Below are 25,531 nucleotides of genomic sequence, written 5' to 3'. Positions count from 1 at the left end.
CATGTCGTATGTGGTAAACAACCCTGTATATGTTTTAGGTAAAAATGTATTAGAAATCATAAATATTTAAATTTTACCCTACACGTGCAAGGACCCACATTGCAGTGGTTCCCTTAATTAGCTGCGCGGTCATAACTGTTAGATATCTAGATATAGCTTGACTGCACTTTTTAATAGAAATTGATAATAAATGCTAAATAAATGTATATAAAAACTTAATGTAATATGTATTAAAAAAAAATTGGGTCCAGTTCGATGTGATTTGCATTTTAAGTTCTAACTATTCGGAAAGGTAGGTATACAGATTATGTTTACACATACGTACATGTTTTTTCATATTGAAGATATATATATATATCTAGATATATATATATACAAAGAGACAGTTGTTTCATTTTATAAATACAATTTTATTGTCAATTGATGTGTCCACGAAATAAGTTCACACAAAGACGAAAAAATAAGTTACTTTTATTTTAAGACAAAAAATCAAATAACCACCCGGTATAAGATTCGGCGGCAATTCGCGGCAGCCAGTGGCAATTAATTTATATGCAATATACGTTAAGCAACAAGTAATATAATGCCGTTTAAGAGGATTTGAAAGGGAAAGTAGTTAAAAGTCTTAAAGAGTGACAAGCAAAAATGTAAAAGTACTATTTTTGTTGCCTTCAAATAAATTGCCACAAACTAATATTACTTAGGTTTAATTAAGTGCAAAAAAGAACAAAGTTCTTTTTACCTTCTTTTCGTCCATTACAGAAAAGGCAACAGTTTTTATCAATTTTAATAAAATAAGTAATAAGGGTTATCTGAAAACTGTCTATGTCAGCTTGATACCAGTAGCAAAAATGTGACATTTCTAATAAAAAAAAGCGCTACACTAGGCTTACTTGATTTTGTTATTTATTATGTATCGTTTACAGAGGAATATAAGAAAAGTATTAGCAACAGTTTCATGCAAACATTTTGAAATTAATATTTCTAAGTAATGACCTATCTGGGAACCACTGTGCATTGTTGCCAATGATGACATGTATTGATGTATGGATCATTTCGACTCCAAATATCTCGAGAACCAGGGGCGCATATACGGGAGAGGTAATGGGGGTAATTACCCCTCCCAGGAAGAAATTTATAAATAAGAAAATCTGATATAAAATAAAATTGTTACAAACTAAATTAATAATATCAATCAAAATAGAAATCCACAACAATCTAAATTAATTTTTTTCCATAGTCACAATACTTTTGAGCGAAAATAATTTAAATCAATAACTTTATTTAAATATTGCCATTGCCAGTACCTCACCCAGACTCAATCTCTGGATGCGCCACTGTCGAGAACCATTATTCATTGCGATTTTTACCAAGAGACCTTTAATACGCAAAAAACGATGGAAATGTATGCTTTTGCAATCAGTAGTTATATACAGATACGGACGAAAAGTTATTACACTTCAAATCAGTTAAAAATATTCAGGTGAGGCCCTCTACATGTAGAAGTCATATTATTGTTATCGAAAACAAATTTCTCATGTCGAAAACTCCTGGAAACCCATTTTCATCCAAATATCGACGTTAGTTCAGAAATTATTTGGGAAAAATCGAAATAAAAATGAAACTTCTGAAGCATTTTAAGACATACATTAACTTTTTTACTTATTTTTACTGCAGAATATGCTGTCAAAGTTTCCCGAATACAATTTGGACCACCCTGTATACAAATTACCAGGATGAAACCGAGCATCAGCTGTCGCTTTTATATGTTTTCGCAGAGATTTAGGGGCCATTTCTTCCTGGGATGGACTATAGGGAACGGCACATGGAGAGGGTGGTCTTGTTGGACGTGGTCTTAAAATTGGGTAAAAAATTATTAGTAAGATCTACAGTGTTTATCCCTCAGACAGAACAAACTGACTAATGGATAAATAAAGTGTGTTCGAAAAAACGCTTCCCCATAGATTGACATTTTTGTTGAGAGTTTTTTTAACTTTTATACAGGGTGTGTCATATCTTCTTCTTGCGGTGCTATCTACTTCTTGCGTGCGTCTCTTTAGGCGTTGACGATCTTCATGACAATTTCGTTGAATAGATCTTTTGCTGCATGAAACAGCCTCTCCACCCCCAGACCGGGCTAGTCCAGCATGTTTCTCAGCCATGACAGTTTCTTCGACTTTTCCTTGAATGATCAAACGAGGAACATGGTATTTGGTGTCTCGCATTACGTGTTCGAAGTAGCTAACCTTTCTGACCCTGATGGTGGTGTTAAGAGATCCCGGTTTTTATTGAGCTGTCCTAGAACTTCTTCGTTGCTTGTATGTTCGGTCCAAGAAATCTTAAGGATTCTCCGATAACATCACATTTCACAAGCTTCTATTTTATTTATATGTTCGACTTTTAGCGTCCATGTCTCGCATCCGTAAAGAAGAGTGGACCATATGTAAAAACGCAGTGTTCGTAATCGGGTTTGACAGGTTTCTATTAGTAAGCGTGGTATTCCATTTTTTGTTTGTTCGGAAACATCCATTTCGTCTTCTTGATACTTATATTAATACCCCATTTGCAACTAGCTTCATGTACTCTGTCTAGCAGCGTTTGCAAGTCAATTGTCAAGACAATGGCGGTGTCGTCTGCGAACCTTACGTTATTTATTATCTCGCCTTCAATTTTAACGCCTTCTGTTCTGCTGGATAAAGCCTCGTGAAAAATGTTCTCTGAATTCAAGTTGAATAATAACGGTGACAAAACACACCCCTGTCTTACTCCTCATTTTATTGGGATGTCATTTGTAGTTCCTTCATCAACCCTAACAGCAGCAGTTTGATTGTAGTGTAAGTTTACTAAAAGGCCCATGTCATAGTTGTCTACGTTATACGATCTCAGATGCCGAAAGAGCTCTCTATGTTTGACTGGATCAAATGCTTTTTCAAAGTCGATGAAGCACACATCGATATTCTTGCGAAGTTCGAAGCACTTTTGTAACAATAGTCTCATGCAAAACAGGACTTCACGTGTGCCTAGTCCGCTACGAAATCCAAACTGTTCTTTTCAGATATTTTAAGAACCGTTATTCCGATTTAAATGAGATTTTGGGTGTCTATGTTTTTCTAGCTGCGTTAACATTTGACTCTCACAAAAATCAATAAAAGGTACGGGAAGGTAGAAAACTACCCCAACACCTACATAAATTTTAGTATAACTATTTTCCAACTCAACCAACGACAGATTTTCTTTTCGTATAAATGGTCCCTCTAATATATATCACATTTTTTATCTCTTGTAAAAATAAAGCCATATCGCATAGTTTTTGAGAAAAAAAAATTAGGAGAATTTATTTTTCCAAAGCAGGCCTACAAAATATACAGGAAATTTCTATATTCCGTGGATATAGAAAAATTGCACTTAATTTACCTTTATACAAAAGTGTTTCGTTTGTTTAGTTAGGTTAATATTGATTTAAGATTTTAAATTATTTTTTAAGCTTTTTATGAAGCTTATTGTTAATTAATTGCGGAGACTAGTATTCTCACAAATGTCGTCACTAAATTACAAAATGGCTACCAAACGCTAAAATTTACAAAGTGGTCCGTGCTTAATTTAATCGATACCATACAAAAAATAAATTTCAGTCATAAAAAAAGTCCTCCCAAAAATAAAGTGATAGAGGAAAGAGGGGAGGGGGAGGGAAAACTTTAACTTAAAATCTAACATTATGATAATTTTAGAGATAGAGACAGAGGTGGATGGGGGGATAAACTTACGGTATGTGTCCAAACGTTTCCATTGGCCTTTGTGGCGAATATGTAATTCCTTCTGCAGGATATTGAAGCCCTGTGCGAGGAGGTCCTTGTATGGCCATTTGTTGTCTAAATATTTTAGAAAAACTAATTAGTAAATGACTAGTATGTGTTTATATATGCAAAATATAAGTACTTGTACTCCTAATTAATAACAACATACAAATAAGAATTTAGTAGCACAATAAAATACTAATTCACAACAATACACCAAAAACACTTTACTTTAAACACTGGACGCACGTTTCGCTAACCATGTTGAAGTGTTTTGGTGTATTGTGGTGAATTACTTGGTGTTTTAACATAATAGGTTTCAACCCCCAAATGCAAGACTTTAATATTATTGAGTATCGTCACATACGTTGTTACTTAATATGATTTAAAAAAACATATAAATAATTAAGAAAAATAGTTAAGAATATCTAAAACATTTTACAATATAATAATTATTGTTTTTTCTAATAATATACTAATTTGTATTATTTTACTATTAAATTAAATTAATGCTGCGAACGGCAGACGTCTTTGAATAATAGAGAGTACGAGTATACAAGGTGTCCGAAAAATGCACAGCCAGATTTCAGGAGGTGATTTCCACTCAAAAAAAAATAAAAAAGTTTGATAAACAAGGATTCGAAGATGCGTGGTTTTATAGGTACTTGATAATAACTTAAAAAATAATAGTTTTTTCGCAATTATCTTAAATATCCTGTAATCGACTTTTTCGAAATTTGTCAATGCTTCTAGTAATAATGGCATAATTTAAAATTCTTCAGGGTGTCCCAGGGACATCACCTTATAGAAAATGATTGAGAGAAGAATGTACGCCACTGACTTTTCTTGTAATTTTTATATTTTTTAGAAAAAGTGACTTAAAATTCAACTTTTTTTTTCTTATTATATGTCTATCTAGAACTGTTTTCGAAAAAAATAAAACCAATTCACTGCAATTAAAAACGTGCATTTTTGGAACACTTTGTAGTACTGAAAGCTAGCCATATTTAGGGTTTTCATAAAGGCTTTTGGAAATTCCAGACAAGTGAAATAAAAAATCCGGACAAATGAACTCTGAAATCCGGGCAAAATCCGGACGTGGCAAAAAAGAAACTATAAATTTATTTATGAACTTTTATAGGATGCAAATAATAGCCCAGGGAATCAACAAAATATAAACCCAAAAAACATTCACTTTCCAGGAGTGCACCAAAAGCGAAAAAATTGAGCGCCAAAGTATAGAAATAGGTACTTTCGAACATACGTCAGTTAAGTAGAGCTGTAGCAACGTAGAAACTAAAATATTCAAGAAAGTAACTGAGAAATTAATTAAACTGTAACTATACAGTGTGCGACAAATTCGAGGTACGAGCATTGGTAACTCGGAAACCGTAATAGATATGAACATGGTTAAACTCGGGCAAAGTTGCCCGCTTTGGAATGTTCACCAAGATACCATCAAAAAAGTTTTAAAAATTAAAAAAAAACGGATTTTTTTGAAAATCAATTTTATTTTTTCCTGTCGTTATTTTTGAGAAAATCAAAAAACTAGTTACACATTCTCATAGCCACTTTATTAGGGCTATCTGATATTATTCTTATAGTGCATTTAGACTTGAGCACGGCATTCGTTCGCGCTCTCGGCTCCGTTCAAATTAAAAATATATTTTTCGACGAATGAAGTGATCCATTTATGCGCGCACAGCAGAGTTGTGTTGGCGAAAATAATGGACGACCAAGAAATAGTCGAGGCTGCAGTCATTGTTATGCACAGCTTAATTATTAAAAAGGAGAAAAATCGAAAACATCGTCGCTGGTGACAAACCCAAATTTTTAGAAATCCATATAATTTACTGCAACGACTTAGTGTCTGAGGAGGGCTATGATCAGTTCAAAAACTTTACAAGAATGACCAGACACGACTTTGAATATTTACAAAATTTAATAACACCAAAAATTACGAACAAACGTTACAAATTTTAGAATAGCAATTTCATTAATATCGACATATTCAATATTAATTTTATTTACAAGATCTTGCCATGCGATTTTTTTTTATTTTTTAATAATACAAAGAATGCTTTCCATATTTTTCAATTAATAATAACGAAGATTCATTGCTCCACTCCATAATTTTAATAAAGAAAACGAAAAAAAATCATACACGCACGCACGAACGCAGACAAAACAAATTGCCGGTGCAAACTGAGCGTTCGCGCACACATAAAATCCCTTTGAGCACGGACCAAAAACCGACACCAGACGGCTCACGTTCGCGGCTGCTCGCGCACAGACAGATTCAGAGTGAGCCTGCTCGCACAGCCGTTTACACTTGAGCATTCGCGGAGGATCAGTGCGTGCGTGCTCAAGTCTAAACGCACCATTAGATTTTCAAATTAGCTGATAATTTATGAGATACAGAGGCCAATTTAATTTTGTTAAATACGGACCAGCATTTTTATTTCAGATATGCCACAATTTATATTTTTTTTTGTTTTTGGTACCTTAAAAACAACAAAACTATTTAATTATTATTTAAATAATTTCAAGTCCGACTATGGTTTTTTAAATTACTTAATCTGATTACATTCATTGTAAAAATATTGATCAGCACTAATTAACATTGAATAAGGAAAATCGAGGCAAATGAAAGATTCAAATAAATAATATCCAGGTCAGCAATTTAAAGATATTATTTTTACCTTTTTTTATTTTGAAATTTGAAATCTCAGTGTACGATCTAATATATATGCATAATATTAATCGTAGTTATGATAAATAAATCAACTTCTAAAAACTATTTTCTAATGCTCTACATGTTCGAAAGGGCTACCACACCTATTGCACAAATTTATTATTCGTTTAATTTTATTTATAACTCTTTGAACATATCTTCTTCTTATACTGCATTTCATACTCTTTATTGTAAATATTGAAAAATATTGATTTCACTTTTACAAATGACGCCAAATAATGCCCCCCCTCCCCTGGTCCTTGGCGACAGGTCCAGGAACCTCGCTGGCCATTATACTACTCTACCATTTCCAATTCATCTTCCGGGAAAATTATTTGACTGTTTATATTATATTATATTTTATTTATATTATTTATTTTATATTATTTTTTATTGCATTTGATTTTCCGTATTCAATGTTTTACCCCATGTCATTGTTAAGTTTGAAGGCTTATCAATTTTGGAACGATGAATAGATTAAATATTAAAAAAAAACAGAGCCGGACTTTAAATTAATTTAAATAAATTGTGTTCAAATGTCCGAAACAAACAAATATAAAGTGTGGCATATCATTGTACTCAGGAGACCGAGTTCTTTCAAAACCTGAAATAAAAAATGCAGGTCCGTGTTTAAAAAAAATAAGTTGACCCCTGTATCTCACAAATTGTCAGCTAATTTGAAAATCTAAAAATATTATCAGATAGCGCTAATAAAGTGTTTATGAGAATGTACAATTAGGTTTTTGATTTTCTATAAAGTAACTACAGGAAAAAATAAAAATTATTTTCAAAAAAATTCGTTTTTTTTCCTAAAAACTCAGCAATCCTTGAAATTTTTAAAACTTTTTTGGTGGCATCTTGGTGAACATTTCAAAGCGCAACTTTGCCCCAACTTATGTTAGCCCATGTTCGTATCTATTACGGTTACCGAGATACCAAATCTCTGTATTTTTAATCAAAACCTAATTTTACCGCATCTATATATGTTTAATTAATAATAATAATCATTTTGGATACGGCATTACGCTCATAAAAAAAAACTTCTACAGGGTGGCTCAAAGAAATGTGAGTGAATCGTGATGATTTTTTTTAAATGGAACACCCCGTATATTACTGCATTTTTGGCTTCCTCTCTTATCACTTACATAATCCTAAGATATTATTAAATATGTTTCGATAGCTTCAAAAATATTAATAAATAACTTATATTACGTTACTTCCTAGTTAACAGTATTTTGAAATCGTCCAATTATACAGTATATCCCCGGATTGTCGTTACAAGACGAAAAACTTTTTTATTATTGACATTTTGAGAAAAATGCATTCTTCATAAAAAATTTTACTTGTTCTAAAATGGTTAATCCCGTATTTTATGTCCAAGAATCCAAAAATGAAATAAAATACCGGGTGTTCCATAAGAAAAAATATATATAACTTTGGTATGGATCTTAGTTCTGACACACCCTGTACATTTCAAAATAATTTTGAATTATGCACATTGCCTTCACACATATACCCATAAAATATTTTGCTTCTATATCTTTCCGTTTTCGTATAATCAATGAGGTGGGCCACCCTGTATCAGTAATCCTTTTGTATGTTGAAAGCTATAATTATTTTATCTCTCCAAAAAAATCCTATTTGGGTATTTCGCCACTGCACTGCAAGAAAATCTACAAAATAAAATAGTTATTTTTTGTAAACACTTCTGCGTTAAACCCAAATGGACACTACTTGTCAGAAGTTATGTTTACAGTTATACAAATTTGTCTAACAAAGAAAAAAATGCTTAACATTTCGGAAAGTTTATCTCTCTCCGTCGTCGGAAGCAAAAAAAAATACAAAGAATAAAGAAAAAAAACTATTTAAAATATTTAAATTGAACTATTCGAGAACACTTTACTTTTTTAAAACAGATACGTCTACAAGAAACCGTTGACGTTCTGTTAAAATGACATTATATCAAGTTAAACTTCAAAATTAACAATTACTACCTGATAACAAATACTTAATAAGGTAAAACCAAAAAGCCCCAAACTTTCTGTATGATTATTTTTAAATTTTATGTATGTTATGTTTATTTATGTTATGTTCTTTAAAATCAAAGAAGCGATTGCCATACATTACTAACATCTACAGATGCATGAGCAATACATTTATTTTTATTAGATTGAATTAATAACGCCTCTTTTATTTTTCTTTTAGAAGCTATCGCTTCTTTCATTATAATTTTGGCGTTATTAAAATTTATTCTGTACCCTGTGTCCCACGAATGCTGACAAATCTTAGATTTGTGAAAATCTCCCTTTCTTAAATAATCTTTATGTTCTTTAATTCTAACATTTAAGGTCTAGATGTTTCACCAATGTAAAATTTATCGCATTCACATGGTATTTGGTATATTACATTTTTTGTTTGTTGTTCTGGATTCATTGTATTTATTGTGGTGCGAAATACCCACATATGATTTTTTTGGAGAGATGAATCCGCCACATAGGTCTAGACATTTTCTATAATTTTATGTAAAGATAGTAATTTTTTACATAGAAAAACATGTCGATTTCATCAAATTAACAAACATAAATTTAAAAGGAATTGGCATATTTTGCTGAAATTTTTCGAACAATAATAAGCAAAGCAAAATAATTTCGATACACTTTTGCAGCCAGTGAACCACTCCTGCTTTTTATAAAAAAAAACCGTGAAGATGCTATAATAATTAGGTCCATTCCTATATCTTCCATTGTCCTACAATTAATAATGTCCGTCTTATATCGAAAATTTCTACTTGAAAATTCTCTTTAAGATAGGCACACAATGCACACAAATACAAACACAGTTTTCCATCGCTTCCATTGACCGCACACCCCTGCCTTTTTTAAAAATATGGCTAGCCCTCCGACTACTATATTTACGAAATATTGGTCTCTCTATTTTTCTATCAAGTAAATTATCTTACTCAAATAATCTCCTCCTTAAATCACTTTGATCCGGGGCATCATCAGGTAGTGCTGTAGCTCCAGGACACACCTAAAAGATTATACAGTATAATATTATTTATGTGTTTTAATCTAAGGCAAGGCGCCCACCAAGTTGGTAAGTAAGTGACGTGGCAGCGGCTAAAGCCTACGTAAAGAAATGCTGTCACGCTAAAAAGAGTGGTGTGGCGATGCAGCGGTCTGTTGTAAAGGCGTGGCATCACTCGGGTGCCACTAGTCTTCGACAAGTTTAATTTTCGGCTGGCAAGCAGCTGGTGACCACATAAAGTTTGAACTGGAACTGCCTTTTCAATACGTAATTATATTATTTAAATATTTTTTACAGTGATCTGAAGTGTAAATTATATTATTCTTAGTAACTTGCGAAATGTCACTATCTTCATTTGAAAGAAAAGTTTAAACTTCTTGTCGTCCAGGTTCAAATCTTTTTTATGAACGTTATTAAACATACCAAAGATTTTATTTTTCTGTCACAACGGATGAACTCAATAACAATGTTTTTTCTTCAATTTTTTTTTTCTCTTTATATTGAGCGTTTATTTCATCCCCTGAAGCTGATGACATTTTCGATAATAATAAAATTACTGATGAGATGAAGCAGTAACACCAACATCGCTTGCTACTGCAGTGGGCAACTTCACTTTCATGCCACTTCGCCGCTATTCCAGTGCCACGCCAGTTAATAGCCATTTCTATGCCTCACGCCATTCCTTTACGTCACTACCACTTCAGTGCACGCTTTGCCTAAGGAAGCTCCACTTAGTCCGAATGGGCCTATTGTGTCTCAATACTGAATTCTAATATATGTACTTTCAAATGATATACGGTTTATCCTTCTATACCTAATAACCTCTTGATATAGATGATTAGGTGTATACTCGGTTAAAATGTCACTGAAATCCGTTAACTAAGTGAGAGCGCCCACCAAAGTGACATAGCAACTGACGTGGCGCGTGATCTGACAAGTAACATGCATTAGCAAGTCACGTCGAATTAAACACAGAATGAATAAAGTGAATCAGCGCATACTGAAGTAGCGCTGTCAGAAACGTCTCATTTGTCGTTGTAGCATGCCATACCACTGCTTCAAAAATAGAACTGGTTCTACTTTTCGCCACGTGCCACTAACACGTTACTCGAATTTGGTAGAAATGAATGTCTGTGTCTGATTGATATCCGGACAATTTGCGTTTTGTATCACTGATTGAGACTTATCTAACTAGCACATCAAAAGTTTTTTTCATTCTATAAAAGGCTTGAAATCTTTCTAGATACATATTCAATTCCTTAAAATAGTAAATCCACTATTCTTTTGTCTCTTTTTCCAAAAGGGGTGTATCCAATAGCGGCGCTTTGGATAATTTTGGTTCATATTGATTAGAATTACAACTGCTAACAAATCTTCGTCCTCTGAGGACATGTTTACGCCACTGTCACTACACTTATATGTGCGCTTCCTGAAAAATCATGCCATACTATTGCCATATTATTGCCGTGTTGGTGCAACGTGATAGGCTACGTCACTTTGGTGGGCGCTCTTAGTGACAGCGCCCACCAAAGTCACGTAGAATCTGACGTGGCACGTAATCTGGCAAGTAACATGCATCTAGCAAGTTACGTCGAATCGAACAAACGACAATAAGTGTGTCAGCGCACACTGAAGTAGCGCTGTCAGAAACGTGTCATTTGTCGCTGTAACATGCCATGTCACTGCTTCAAAACTAGAACTGATTCTACTTTTCGCCACGTGCTATTAACACGTTAGTCGAATTTGACAAAAATGAAGGACGATCCTGACTTAAATATACGTTTTGTTTCACTGATGGGGACTAAACCATGCATTTATGCCACACTCGTGCCGATTATTCCAAAAGGAATAAACAAGACTTGGCATGGGAACAACTTTTCTAAGTAGCACATCAAAGGTTTCTAGGTTTCTCTTTTCATTCTGTAAAATGCTTGAAATCTTTCAGGATAGATATTCGATTCCTTAAAAACACTAAATCCACTGTTCCTTTGTCTCTTTTTGTAAACGGGGTGTATCCAATAGCAACGCTTTGGTTAATTTTGGTTCATATTAATTAGGTTTACAACTGCTAACATATCTTTATCCACTGAGGACGACATGTTTACGCCACTGCCACATCACTTATATGTGCGCTTCCTGAAAAATTATGCGACGCTATTGCTATATCATTGCCGTGTATGTGCAACGTCATATGCTACGTCACTTTGGTGGGCGCTCTCCCATTAGAGTATACATATACAAAATTTAATGATTCAAATTTATTTGCAACTAAGTTCTGTTCAACGGGAGATGGGACGAGTGTGAAGATATTAAAAAATTGACAGAAAGAAAAAATGTTTCTTTTAATTTAAATGTTAGGTAATTGTTAGTGTCTCTTTGAATAAAAAGATTAAAGAAGGAGTATACTGCTATGCATGCATAGTAGACGGAGGTGGGGCTCTCGGGTGGGAATCCTTCATAGTTTTGTTTGACGATTCGTTTGACATATTTCAATTTGATATGAAATTTTGTGAATTTGTCGAAATCGCTATTGTCGCTATGTCGAAAAATCGCTATTGCAATTATTCGAAAAAGACTGTAAAATAGTTGGTTGTGCATGCGGTAGATCTCGGTCAAAAATCGAGGGAAATAATGGAACAACTTTTCACTAATCACTTAGACTATACAGGGTGTCCCAGAAATAAGTGCAAATATTTTAACTGGTAGTATAGTTCAACCCCAGAAACACGCCTATGAGTTTTTTTTCGCGAAAAAAAAATATTGAAAATTCGAAATTTTTTGAAATTTTTTTTGGAAATTTTTTTAGTTTTTAGTTAAAAAACATAATTTCTTGATAATATGGCAACATAGGTATTAGATTAAATTTACAAGAAAGAAAATCCAGAAAAGATCCAGTGGTTCTCAAAATTTTAGCAAAAAAATATTTTTTTTGCAAATTTTCAAAGTAAAATAACTCCGCTATTTTGGACTTATTTGAAAAACGATAAAGAGAAAATATGTTTCCTTTATCGAGATCTACCACCCCTTAAAATATTTGCACTTATTTCTGGGACACCCTGTATAATATACATACATGTAGTCGCCGGTCATTTCTGAGATTAACTTAAAATTAACTAATTATATATTTTTTCTAGCATTTTTGCTTTTATTTACTACTTGTCAAAAATTAGATGTCAAAGAATTTAGATACGTCAATTTGACTTACCTGCTTCAGTAGTGTATCGGATTAGTAGTGTTAATAACTAATTATTATAACTTATATGTTTTTATTAGAATTATATATTTTTATAACAATGTTAATAACTGCCAACATTTATTGACAACGTAAAATAAAATAACAAATTATTGAGTTTACGGCCCTACACCATATTTTTACACGTTTTAAATAAAATTAGAGTTGCTTTGATAAAACGGAATTCAAGTCGGCCATTTTTGGTCCCCATCGCGCTCGACCTAAGTTTTTGATATGCTCCTTCCCTATATACCCTTTATTTTTTAATTGAAAATAAAAGAAATTCATTTTTTTTTTCGAAAAATTCTAAATCTTCAACATTGTTTTTTTTTGAAGATAATTTCATCTCTGGGATCGAAATATATCAACCCTAAAATTTTAGAGGTTCAAATAATTAGTTGTAGTACCTACTTATTTCAGACTCACCCTATATAAACGTATAAAATTTAGTCTACAATTTGCCTATCAAAAACTCCTCGGTATATCGAATCGTTTTCGATTTATAGTTAAAAAAAGCAAAATTTTGTAATTGTATTTTTAATTATTTTAAATGAAGGTATCTTCAACTATTGTAATTATTGCATCGTCGACCTGAAACATTTTATTTAAAAAATTTGCAAAATAGTTTAGGATTTCCTTGGAAAACTAAAGCTTTTTTAAGGCGGGTTCTCATTAGTCGATTTTATTGATCAATTTCATTTAATCTGTACCATTGAACATAGAAATAAATGGAAAATTCGTTCACATGATTCAAGAATATTGAACATTCAATCTAGTTTTAAAAATGGTTGCCAAGAAGAAAATTGTGCGTGCTGGCGTTCGTATGATGTGTGCACATTTAATTTTTTCTTCTAATTTTGTTTTTAACATCGGTTAAAGTTAAAGATTCTATGTCCATTCCAACACGAATATTTTCATAACTTTTTTCTCGTGGCGTTATATTTTTATAATTTTCACATTTGAAGTTCCATAAACATTCCTCTACCTGATATAACTCCAGAAATTTTGCAACATGAAAATCCCTCCATTTAAACGACATTTTGATTTACTTATTTCATCAGAAACACACACCGAAAAACACTTCGATGCGACTGAACGCTTGTTCCAGCTTGTTCTCACGGGCAAGCACTATTCAATTTCATTGAATCAATACGATTGGTCCACCAAAAGTAGAAATGACTTCCAGTCAGTGGCGGATACAGAGGGGGGGCCCATGGGGCCCGGGCCCCCCCTAAAATCTGTAAATTGGGTTAAATATTAGACTTTTGGTTTAAAAATGGCGCCCTAAAAGGCATATTTCGCATAATTTTATATTTGGGCCCTCCCTAAAATAAATTTCTGTATCCGCCCCTGCTTCCAGTTTTCTAGAAATGCGAAAACATTGAACAATATGGTTGAAATAATGTTCACATTAATCTGTTTTATTTCAATGACATAGATTCAATGATATTGATCAATAAAATCGACTAGTGAGAACCCGCCTTTATTACAACTAAAGTAAGCAAGTTTATTTTAACTCTTTAAAAATTAGTTAATATGGATAATAAGTAATAATTATAACTTATCCCTTTTTATTAAAGTTATACAGGATGGTCCGAACTGTATTCCGGAAACTTCGCCAGCATATTCTGCTGATAAAAATAAGTAAAAAAGTTCGTATAAATATATGTCCTAAAATGGCTTAGTTTCGGAGATACAGAGTGTAGAAATTATTCTTTTTTCGATCTGATTCCAAAAAGCATCCAAATAATTTCTGAAGTAACTTCAATATTTGAATGAAAATCGGCGTCTAGAAGTTCATGAATATGAGAAATTTGATTTTGATGTCAATATGACTCCTACTTGTAGAGGGCGCCACATATATATTTTTGACTAGTTTAAAGAGTTAATAACTTTCCGTCGGTATCTGTATAAAACTACTGAATAAAAAAATACAGATTGTTAACTGGAAAGTTACTTATTGGGGAACAGAATGGCAACACTGCCTACATTCGAAATGAGTACTAAGCTAAGCTGACGACTCCTCCCGTCGCGTCGTCTCTTGACGAGCGGGCCGAGGTTGCCATATTTCAACCACAAAGCTCTTGCCGCGAGTAATATGACCAAATTAACAACCTGTATACATTTACGAGGTTTTTTTTTCGTAAAAAAGGTATCTTGGTAAAAATCGCTACGACTAATGTTTCTTGAGATATTTGAAATCGAAATTATCAATACCTGTCATCATTCACATAAATTAAACGTGTTGAATAAATAGTTATTAGATTGAAATCATAAATTTGATTTTTTTTTGTGTCAAAAGTTTAAAAGAATCTGTTCAATCATTTTTTCGAAGAAAAATTTATGATTAATTTATAGAAATAAAGTTCAACCCAAATTTATCATTTCAGTCAAATAACTATAACTTAACCTGTTTCTATTTTTGACAATAATGACATGTATTGACTAATTCTATTCTAAATATCTTGAGAACAGTTGCTCATAGCAATTTTTACCAAGAGACATTCTTTACGTAAGAAATCACAAAAATGTTTATTTTTTCACTCAGTAGTTTTATACAGGTACAGACAAAAAGTTATTGCTCTTCAAAACAGTTAAAACACTAAAGTCCCTAGATATATAAAGTACCGCAATTGGTTTGTTCAATGTTATTGGCGCCAAAATGGCGGATTTATGGGGTATTTCTGGAAAAACTGTAGTGGTAGGACTGTTTAAATGTCACATTTGTCTAAATTTGTCATGTCAAATGTTGAGAAGCTGTCAATTTCAGAATAAAAATATTTATCCACATATTTTAAAATAATTATAAAGCCACTAAAATGCTACAAATTTATTAGTTAATAATGTATAGGCGTCGATATATTTAGTGAAGAAAGGTGTATTACAAGAAAAGGCCGACATTTGATGTGTTTTCTAACATCGTCGATATTCAATACACGTTAGGTGGATTGAATTTATTTATGCTCCAGTGAATATTTTTAACAATCTTATTTATAATATAACCTATTGGTACATAAAACTTCATTATAGAACAAGACAAGACCACAATAGATCTGAGAACGTCGCAGTGGGTCAGGCCGACATCCACCTCTAGAAATCTAATCTAGAACAAGACAAAGACCTTACTTGCAAACTACCATACATATATTTTAAAAAGGATGCCAAGTGTAAGTGAAATCTCTACGTAATCATTCCCTAAAATGTTTAGTGTAGTTTAGTTTTCAACATTTTGCAGTAAGAAATTTAGATAAATCTACAATATATTATCATCAGACCAAAGGAAGGATAATTATTTAAAAGAATAAGTTATGTTATGATACATATTATATAAATTTGGATGACATCGCTTCAGGTGGTTTTACCAGTCAGGACTAACAGGGATATTAATCAAAACAATGAAAAAAAGCTCAAATAAATTTGATCCTAATAACAAGAATGTTGTTTATGCATATGCTAACTATCTAGTTATTTTCATGGACTTAAATAGATTAGTTTTTATGTATTTATTGATAGTAATTAATATTTTTGGGTTCATATTGTAATTACTAATAAAAAGTAAACAATATAATGTCAGAATGTAAAGTTATATTTAAAAATCTGGTCTTATACTGTCAGTTATAAATAAAAGTGTGTTATTTAAATTTGATTTTTATACATGACATAAAATTGTTAAGATTCATTTGAAGTTTTACATATTGTCGAGGTAAAATTATGCCTACTTAATTTATTTCAATGTTAAATTTATAGCAGTATAACTTTTTTATAATAATGATACTTAAACATTATGACACTTGTTTTAAAAATATAACATTAAATTGCAGAGCAAAATATATTTTAATTGTATTATGTGGTATTAACTTGCTTTTATTCAACTAATAATAAATTTGTTGTATAAAAATCACTCCATAACACACAAACCTTAATTATACAGCATATATAAAGAGCTCCTATGCATTTCAAGCTTCTTTCTAAGTTATTTTTAAATTAAGTGCACAATTACATACCTAAAATGCCGAAACTACCTGAACTAAAACTAATTAAAACAATCTTTTTATCAATATATTAATATATTTCAAAAATAGCAGGTATGTATCATATCAATTTAATTATTACATTTATTTGTTTCAACCATGGTTCAAAATTTTCTCGTATAAAAGCCGGCCTTCAAATTTAAGTTTGTAGCTTATTCATAATTCCAAAGACTTTCGTTAAATCATGCTTATATGTCAAAACTAACTACAGCATAACTGGTATAATAGGGAAAGTTTACTTATGGTTTAGGTATCTCGTTCTCATCAACAAACAAAGTTTTTCCAATTGTTTCGACTGAATTAAGTACTAAAATGCTTAATGTTATTCCAACTTTATTTCTTCTTACCTATTAACTTACTTCTGTTGGCGTACTTTGCGCTAAAAGGTAACATAAAATAAATGCTAATACAAATGAAAAACACTTGTACGGAAACCATTCGTTTATAACCTCTTAACATATATAGGCCTAAAAAATTAAATTTATGAAATTGAATATTAATATACTACCTGATATTACGTTAAAATGAAGGTAAACTGTAGATAATAAACGTAATTCTATTACAATTAATAAATATTTTATTTTACAGCTCGCCTGTCAATGTTGGTCGGCCATATTGGCGCCGGACCGACCAGCTGCTTAAAAAGCCGAAACAGCGAAATGTTGGCCTCCTTTTTAAATTTGCCGCTAGTTTTGGCGCCAATATGGCGGTAATTGCGGTACTTTATATATCTAGGGACTTTATAAAACACATATAGATGACGCCCCCTACAAATAGGAGTCATATTGACATCAAAATCAAATTTCTCATGTCAAAAAACTCCCAGACACCAATTTTCATCCAAATATTGAGGTTAATTCAGAAATTATTAGAAGAAAATCAAATTAAAAATGAAACTTCTTCACCCTGTAGCTCCGAAACTAAGCATTTTAGGATATATATTTATACGAACTTTTTTACTTATTTTTAGCTGCAGAATATGCTGTTGAAGTTTCCGGAATACAGTTCGGACCACCCTGTATATTTTTATAACAATTTTAATAACTAAATTAAACACGTGCCGTTATTAATCGAAGCAAAATTAAATAAATAAAATATTAATAGAAAATTTCTTGAATATGAAATTTAATACCTGTCCTTGACCTTCTGCCACCATTTCTCTTTCTAATTGTTCAAATTCTCTTAATTCTTGTTCGTCTGCATCATGTATGGACGGGGCTCCTGCACCTGGACAGACCTAAATATACAAAAATAACAAACTGTCTTTCTGTTATACCAGCTCAGATCATAATCATACCTGGCCTTGCGCTGCAAATGATAGATGTGCAGGCTCCTCGGAATAGGGACTCGGTGGCTCCTATATGAAATATACAGGGTGTCAAAAAAATAGTGATCTAACTTGGTGATTCTCCAGATAGATTTAAAACAAAAAGTTCCTATGTATATATGCCCTAAAATGTTTCCCGAAGAAGATACAGCACTCGAAAGATTAAATAAAAATAATATATTTTATTTATTTGTAAAACACAAACAAAGTTTTTTACCCCAAACACTAGTAAACAGTTTTTTTGAAATTAGGTACCCTTACACACATTGACACATTTTAATGCCAAAGCGACAGTGGCGGCTCGTGGCCTGTGGGACTGGGTAGGCGACAAAATTTTAATTACATCTGTTTGTTCTCCAAAATTTACATAATATCTTAACCCAGTTCGTAAAAACCAATATGTTAGCTTATGGGTTAAAACATAGCTTAAGAATATTTAGGATAAAACTAAACTAACAGCATTCAACATAATGAGATAATGATTAAACATAATGGATATGTGTGTTTTATTTATTTCCTCAGATAGCATGCTAAATACTAATGCTTGATAAATAAGGTAGATAATAGTACCATGCAGTTCATCATAGGATTTTATTTTATTTCTATTTATTTACGTAGCTTAACAATAAGTAAATATATTTACAAAGACAAATTAGACAACTAAATTTACAAAGAAAAACAGATTATCTTATTCATATACATATTTCAAGACTCATAAACAAATGAAAAGAACAATTGAAAGGGTACTTTCCATTAGGGTAGAGAGTACTACTGGTGGTACTTCTTTTATCCTTATAGATACCGTAATTTCAATAAATACAAATTAAAGCTAGGACGTTTTTATGTAAAAAGGTGCTTTTCCTTTAGTTCAAAATGGTGAACGGTTTTCAAGTTATTTGCGTTTAAAGATTCCGATGCAACGATTTTAGTACGGTATAATCGAATAAAAACGGCGTCAACGATGGCTATGAAATGACTGAATCCTTAAGTGACTGACATACTGATTAATCACGATCCTGCTCAAACCATTCAACGTAAAGGTGGGTATTCACTTGCAACAAAACACTCCGAACGAACCAAACGCGCCGCGCGCGCTGTAACAAGTTTGTGTAGTCAGTACGTTGCGCCGAACAGAATCGAACGCGCCAAACATTTTCCGAAGCTTGTCGGTAAACGGGATTTGCTCAAAAGAATTTGTTCGTTGGCCGGTGTTCAGTGGATACGGCAATTTTGAACGTTCTTTGTGTTTGGGGTGTTTTTAAACTGTACCTAGCTATGGAGTGGAACAGAGAAAAGTGTTTACAGTTAATTGATAAGTTTGAAAGGCGGCCTATTTTATTAAATTAATAATTAATTATTAAATTAATTAAATTCTTCTTATGCATATAATCTAGGTCACTATAAGGCCCGTATTTATAGTTGCGTCTCGAGACGCTAAGACGGTCTTGGGCTCTTGAGAGCGGAATCCACAGAATACACGAGCAAACGTCATTTTGGAGATTGCGATTTTCATTTTGGAGATTGTCATTTTGGATAGTTTATGTGATCTGTGGATAGTGGATAGTTTCTTAACCTAACTTTTTTAGTAAACAAAAAACAAAATAAATCCCTTGTAAATCCGTTTTGTCTGATTAAACAGTTTTGAATATGTTAGATGAGTTTGAGGATATTTTGGACCATGTGGAAGAAGAAAATCGTCTTCGAGTTCCAAAACGATATATAAGGGATGCAGGAAATCCAATAGAAATGTTTAGCGAGAGGGAATTTAAATACCGATACAGGTTTAGCAAGGCTACAATTACAGAAACTATTTTACCTCTTGTAATTGAAGACTTGCAAAAACCTACCAATCGTGGTTTACCTATTCCCCCCGTTATTCAATTATTAATTTGTTTACGGTTTTATGTGACTTCTAATTTTCAGATAGTAAGTGGAGACTTGCATGGTGTTAGCCAACCTACAATAAGTTAGATTATCAAGAGGGTGTCCATTTTAATAGCAGAACATTTGAGTGAATTTGTGTGATACAACCATAAATGGTTGAACAGCATTATCATATGTTAAGGATATAGAAGGAACTATATAAATACATCAGTGAATAAATTCACTGGCGAAAAAACACCTGAATTATTATATGAATATATTCCGAGGATTGAAGATTTATTTCAACATGGACAAGTGAGGTTATTGACAGTCGAGAATGAAAAGTACTCGATTACCTGAAAAATTGAGAAAAGAGGTCAAAGAACATATAAAAATGGAACAAAGGAAGTATAAAAAAATTTATAGGCTAGCAGACTAGCAAAAAAAGAAGAGAGAAGAATGTCATTTAGACGATAAGAAATAAGGAAGCAGTAAAAACGCAATAATCATAGAATGTGTATTGTGAAATATTATTTGAAATAAAACCATAAAACATGGAGTATCAACTTTATATAGAGTGGTCAACTCAATAAGAATACAGAATTTACGCCAAGCAATAAAATCTTGAAAATTATAGGTTATACGGTGTATACATCCAATATTGTATATTATGTGATATATTTATGTAAATATTCATGATGAAAATAAAAAGACAATTTTTTTAGTTTTAATGTATTTATGGGAAAATTCTGTGTGACCAGTTAAAACAAGCACTTAGCTATCTGGTCATAGTGAGCGTAAAACTACTAAGAAATCATATATTATCTAAGTATAGAAAAACAGTATTTTTAAGATAACTAATAAAAGACTATAAGGAATTACTTACAATTATGTTACATGTAAATATATAAATTCTAACTTAACACTAATAGAAAAGTAAATAAAATTATTATATAGGTACTAGTTACCTTGGAACATTACTTAACATATTACATAATTACTAGATATACATATATTAATACAATAAATACATTAATTTGCAAAATGTTGAATATAAGATTTCTTCAAAAATCTAACCCTCTTCCTTTTTATTTATAATTGGAATGTGTAAATTAGCATCTTCAAAATTATCTAAATTTTCCCTTAAACCAATATTATGAAGAACAGCTGTTGCACAAATAATAGCAACAGTTGTTTTGTAAACCTCGGAGACATGGAAGATGCTTTTTCCAAGTCCCAAATAGCCTTTCAACATTTCATGTTCTTCTATGGGCAAAGTTATACCTGGTTTCTTGTTGATTACCTAACTGTAGAACAGGAGTCAATAGAAATGGCCTACATCTATATGCATTGTCTCCAAGAAGTAAACCAGGAATATCACTCCTTTCCATTAGCATTCTTAAATTACTTGGATCGAATATAACACTATCATGACTTGACCCTGGATATCCAACTATAATAACCATAATTTCCCTTTTGGGACCTGAACATTTAGACTAAAAAAACTTTTGCAATTTTGAAATACTTCCACATTATTGCATTATTCTTGATTATCTGTCTTATTGTAGGTTGGCTAACACCACGCAAGTCTCCATTTACCATCTGAAAATTACAAGTCGCATAAAACTGTAAACAAATTAGGAATCGAATAACGGGGAGAAGGGGTAAACCACGATTGGTAGGTTTTTGCAAGTCTTCAATTTATAAGAGGTAAAATAGTTTCTGTAATTGTAGCTTTGTTAAACCTATATCGGCATAAATCCCCCCTCGCTAAACATTTCTATTGGATTTTCTGCATCCCGTATATATCTTTTTGGAACTCGAAGACGATTTTCTTCTTCCACATGGTCCAAAATATCCTCAAACTCTTCTAACATATTCAAAACTGTTTAATCAGACAAAAGGGATTTACAAGGGATTTACTTTGTTTACAAAAAAAGTTGGGTTAAGAAACTATCCACAGATCACATATAAACTACCCAAAATGACAATCTCCAAAATGAAAATAGCAATCTCCAAAATTGCTTGTGTATTCTGTGGATTCCGCTCTCAAGAGCCCAAGACCGTCTTGGCGTCTCGAGATGCAACTATAAATACGGGCCTAAGTAAGGCCATATTATATTGACGGCGCAAAAAGAGGCGTCTTGCCCACATTTTTCGTCCTTTCCTTTTTTTCTCTTTTTTGATACCCGCTAATGCCTCTCTAATTAAAAAAGCACCAGCGGCTATGGTAATATCAGATGCATCCTTATCGACAAACACACTAACACTGATTACTGGTGGGAACGCAGCGAACACCGCAAACAGGCGGAACGCTCCGCGCAAAATGTTTTGTTGCAGGTCGTTCAGAGCGCTTCCGGAAAATGTTTTGTTGCAGATTGTTCGGAGTGCGCGGCGCGTTTGGTTTGTTCGGAGTGTTTTGTTGCAAGTGAATACGCACCTTAAGAAGCTCAATTTTGGCATACAGGTTGATTCTAGGGTATAGAGGTTCGATAAGAAGGGATTTTTCGAAATTCCAGTTCCAAGAGGGTGAAACCGCCCCTCAAATATTACAATATTTTTTATTTAAAAAACGGTCGTTTCCGAAAAAACGCTTAAACACGTATATTTTATTTTGTTTTTTATATATTTTAAGATTTTTTAAAAATGTATACAGAGTGTTTCGAAAAATCAGGTCATTGATTAATCACGATTCTGCTTAAAGCGCTTGACGTAAAAAGCTAATTTTTGGCAAACAGATTTACTTTAAGGTGTAGAGGTTAGATAAGAAGGGATTTTTCGAAACTCGAATTCTAAAGGGGTGAAACTATCCCTCAAATATTAAAATATTTTTTATTTAAAAACCGGTGAGTTTTTCGGAAAAACTCTTAAACACGTATATTTTATTTTGTTGTTTTACATATTTTAAGATTTTTTATAAATTTATACAGGGTATTTCATAAAATATGACCATCGAGTAATCACGATTCTGCTTAAACTGCTTGACGTTAAAGCTGATTTTTGGCAAACTGATTGACTGTGGGGTGTAGAGGTTCGATAAAGAGGGGTTTCTCGAATTTCAAATTCCAAGAGGGTGAAAACGCCCCTCAAATATTACAATATTTGTTATTTAAAAAATGGTTAGTCCTCGGGTTAGTCTTTCGGGAAAACGCTTGGACAAGCATAATTTATTTAGTTCTTTTACATATTTTGAAATTTGTTAAAAAATCATACAGGGTGTTCCAAAAACTTGAGTAATTTCTTAACCACCATTCTGCTTAAACTGCTTGACGTAAAAAGCTTATTTTTGGCAAACGGATTTTTCGAAAGTCAAATTCCAACGAGATGAAACTACCCCTCAAATATTACCAAGTTATATAATAATATCGCCATATTGTTTTTTCTCATGCTGATACAAATGTGAGGAAATTTTATCCAGTTTGTAAGTTAATGCAAATTCATGCTTTGCTTTATCATCACCATTACAAATGATTAATTCGACGCGAACGAAGTCGCTGGTACACGCTAGTTTTACATATAAAATGACAGCGATCTTCATTTCACAGCCATCGCTGACGCCGTTTTTATTCGGTCATGCGGTATTAGCGAAATCAAGAGATTAATTTATTTATAATTTCTTTACATTTCATCATTATTTTACTATACTAAAGTCGATACATCGTAATCTTCAAACGCAAATATCTAGAAAACCGTTCACTTTTTTGAGCTAAACGAGGAGCACCTTTTTTACGTAAAAATGTCTTCTCTTTTTATAAACCTAACCTAACTTTACCTGCAAGAATAAAATAAGTACCATCAGTAGTCCCGACTCAAATGCTTTCAGCGCTATTAGTAAAAATTTTACAATTGCCATTCGCTTTGGAATTAAAATGTGTGTAAGAATAGGTACCAAAAAAACGGTTTACCGATATTGTTGAAAAAATAACAAAAATATATTTTTTTTATTAAAACTATGTTCATAGGAACGTTTTGTTTTATTTTTATCTGTAGAATCACCAACCAAAGTTAGATACACTATTTTTTAACACCCTGTATACATTAAACGTTTAAATTATAATAAATAATAAAGGAAGTAGGTTATAAAAATAACAAAAAGAGTAAAAGGTTGTAAGTCAATATCAAGAAAGTAAGAATAGAAATAACGGTATTAGTTAACCGTCTGACAACGTCCAAGTTAGCCGTGGCTGCAAAAACGACATTTTTAACTAAAAATAGTGATAAGCAAATGCAAGACCAAGTTAACTCGGTGACAAAATACATTTTAATAAATAAATTTCCATTAATTAATAACGGTTCACTCGCAAATAGAATAATGCTGTTTTTTATATTCCATGTTTATAATATTTGTTAATATCTAGAGTAATTATTTAAGACATTAAATAATTTAGAAAATAATATATAAATATCATTAATTGCTTTTTAATAGAGTATAATAAAAACAGGGTGTTTCAAAAAACCTGTGCCATCTCTCGTGGGGAGATTCCTCACGTAAAAATATTATTTATTTTTCATATCAACGTAGGTCCGATCCTGCTTTGTTTCGTGGCGACAGGGTATTAAAATCTTATTTTTTTTCGATAGAGAGATATGGCAAAGTCCAATACTGCCACAATTCCGCTATTAGTGCTGACGTTATTTTGACATTAACGTTTGTTAAACTTGGAGTTACGGCAACACAAAATAGCGTTGATTAATTTTGACGAATATGCCAACACTTTTAAAAATTTAGCCTCAACTTGGTTTTCGATTTTGTCAATCAAAAGAGCATTTATATTCATATTTTTTCTTTTTTTAGAGTTTTAATTAGTGTCTAAAAGAAAGTGTGTCTAAAAAAGAATACAATTTAACCCAATAAAAAGCTATCTCAATTTTTATAAAACATACAGTATCTGATAAAATAACGTTCCGAAACTGTCAAATTACTGCACGGCATAATAAACCTAAATACCGGCCACCTAAATACCGGCATGCGGTAACGTTAATAGTGCACAAACGCCAAAATAACGCCTCCGTTAATACCGCATATAGTTACCATGTCTCTCTGATATATTATAATTTTCTTCCAAGTATTTTTAGCGATTCCAATAACATTTTAATTCCAATAAAATATATCGCATTTATAGTAACTTTTTATTCTATAAATGCGACATATTTTAATGCTAAAAAGTGTCGCCATATTAACAAGGCACTTGCATATGGGTTATCACTGGAATATTTAAAAAAAAGCATGTACGCCACTGACTTTTTTTTTCTATATTAGAGAAATAGTGTAGATTAAAATCTGCCTTTAGATATTTTGTCGATTTCGGCCTCCTGGGTGAGATAAATGCAATGGAATCGTTTATTTCAGAAAGGTACTATAGGGAAATTACAATAACTTTGGTTGCACATCACAATACGATCACCAGCAAACTCCATAAGACGATGCATGGTGTCATTGATGACGTGCACCCAAAGTTGTTTTAATTTCCCTATATCTAACATTTTGTTACTCTTGAGAAAATCAGTAAAAATTTATAGCTG

At 32.2% G+C, this 25,531-nt stretch overlaps 1 protein-coding gene and 1 long non-coding RNA gene across 2 annotated transcripts in view; both read right to left on the bottom strand.

The window, feature by feature from the left end:
• The window catches only part of LOC115874949, a 229,193-nt gene that overhangs the window by 882 nt on the left and 202,780 nt on the right, over positions 1 to 25,531 (bottom strand). The window contains exons 44-48 of the mRNA XM_030890257.1: positions 18,116 to 18,175; positions 17,951 to 18,055; positions 9,488 to 9,558; positions 3,765 to 3,869; positions 1,733 to 1,854 (exon numbers count right to left, since the gene is read on the bottom strand). Of these exons, the coding sequence (XP_030746117.1) occupies positions 1,733 to 1,854; positions 3,765 to 3,869; positions 9,488 to 9,558; positions 17,951 to 18,055; positions 18,116 to 18,175 (463 nt within the window). The remainder of the gene's footprint in view (positions 1 to 1,732; positions 1,855 to 3,764; positions 3,870 to 9,487; positions 9,559 to 17,950; positions 18,056 to 18,115; positions 18,176 to 25,531) is intronic.
• LOC115874951 lies at positions 16,969 to 17,391 on the bottom strand. The gene is made up of 3 exons (XR_004048935.1): positions 17,337 to 17,391; positions 17,178 to 17,285; positions 16,969 to 17,125 (listed from the first exon to the last, which is right to left on the bottom strand). It is a non-coding gene; the product is annotated as an uncharacterized LOC115874951 (long non-coding RNA).

Source organism: Sitophilus oryzae, unplaced genomic scaffold (assembly GCF_002938485.1).
Source record: "Sitophilus oryzae breed Bouriz unplaced genomic scaffold, Soryzae_2.0 scaffold_1307_pilon_pilon, whole genome shotgun sequence".
Taxonomy (NCBI): domain Eukaryota; kingdom Metazoa; phylum Arthropoda; class Insecta; order Coleoptera; family Curculionidae; genus Sitophilus; species Sitophilus oryzae.
The sequence above is the reverse complement of the archived record's forward strand: the minus strand, read 5'-3'. Positions and strand labels throughout refer to the sequence as shown.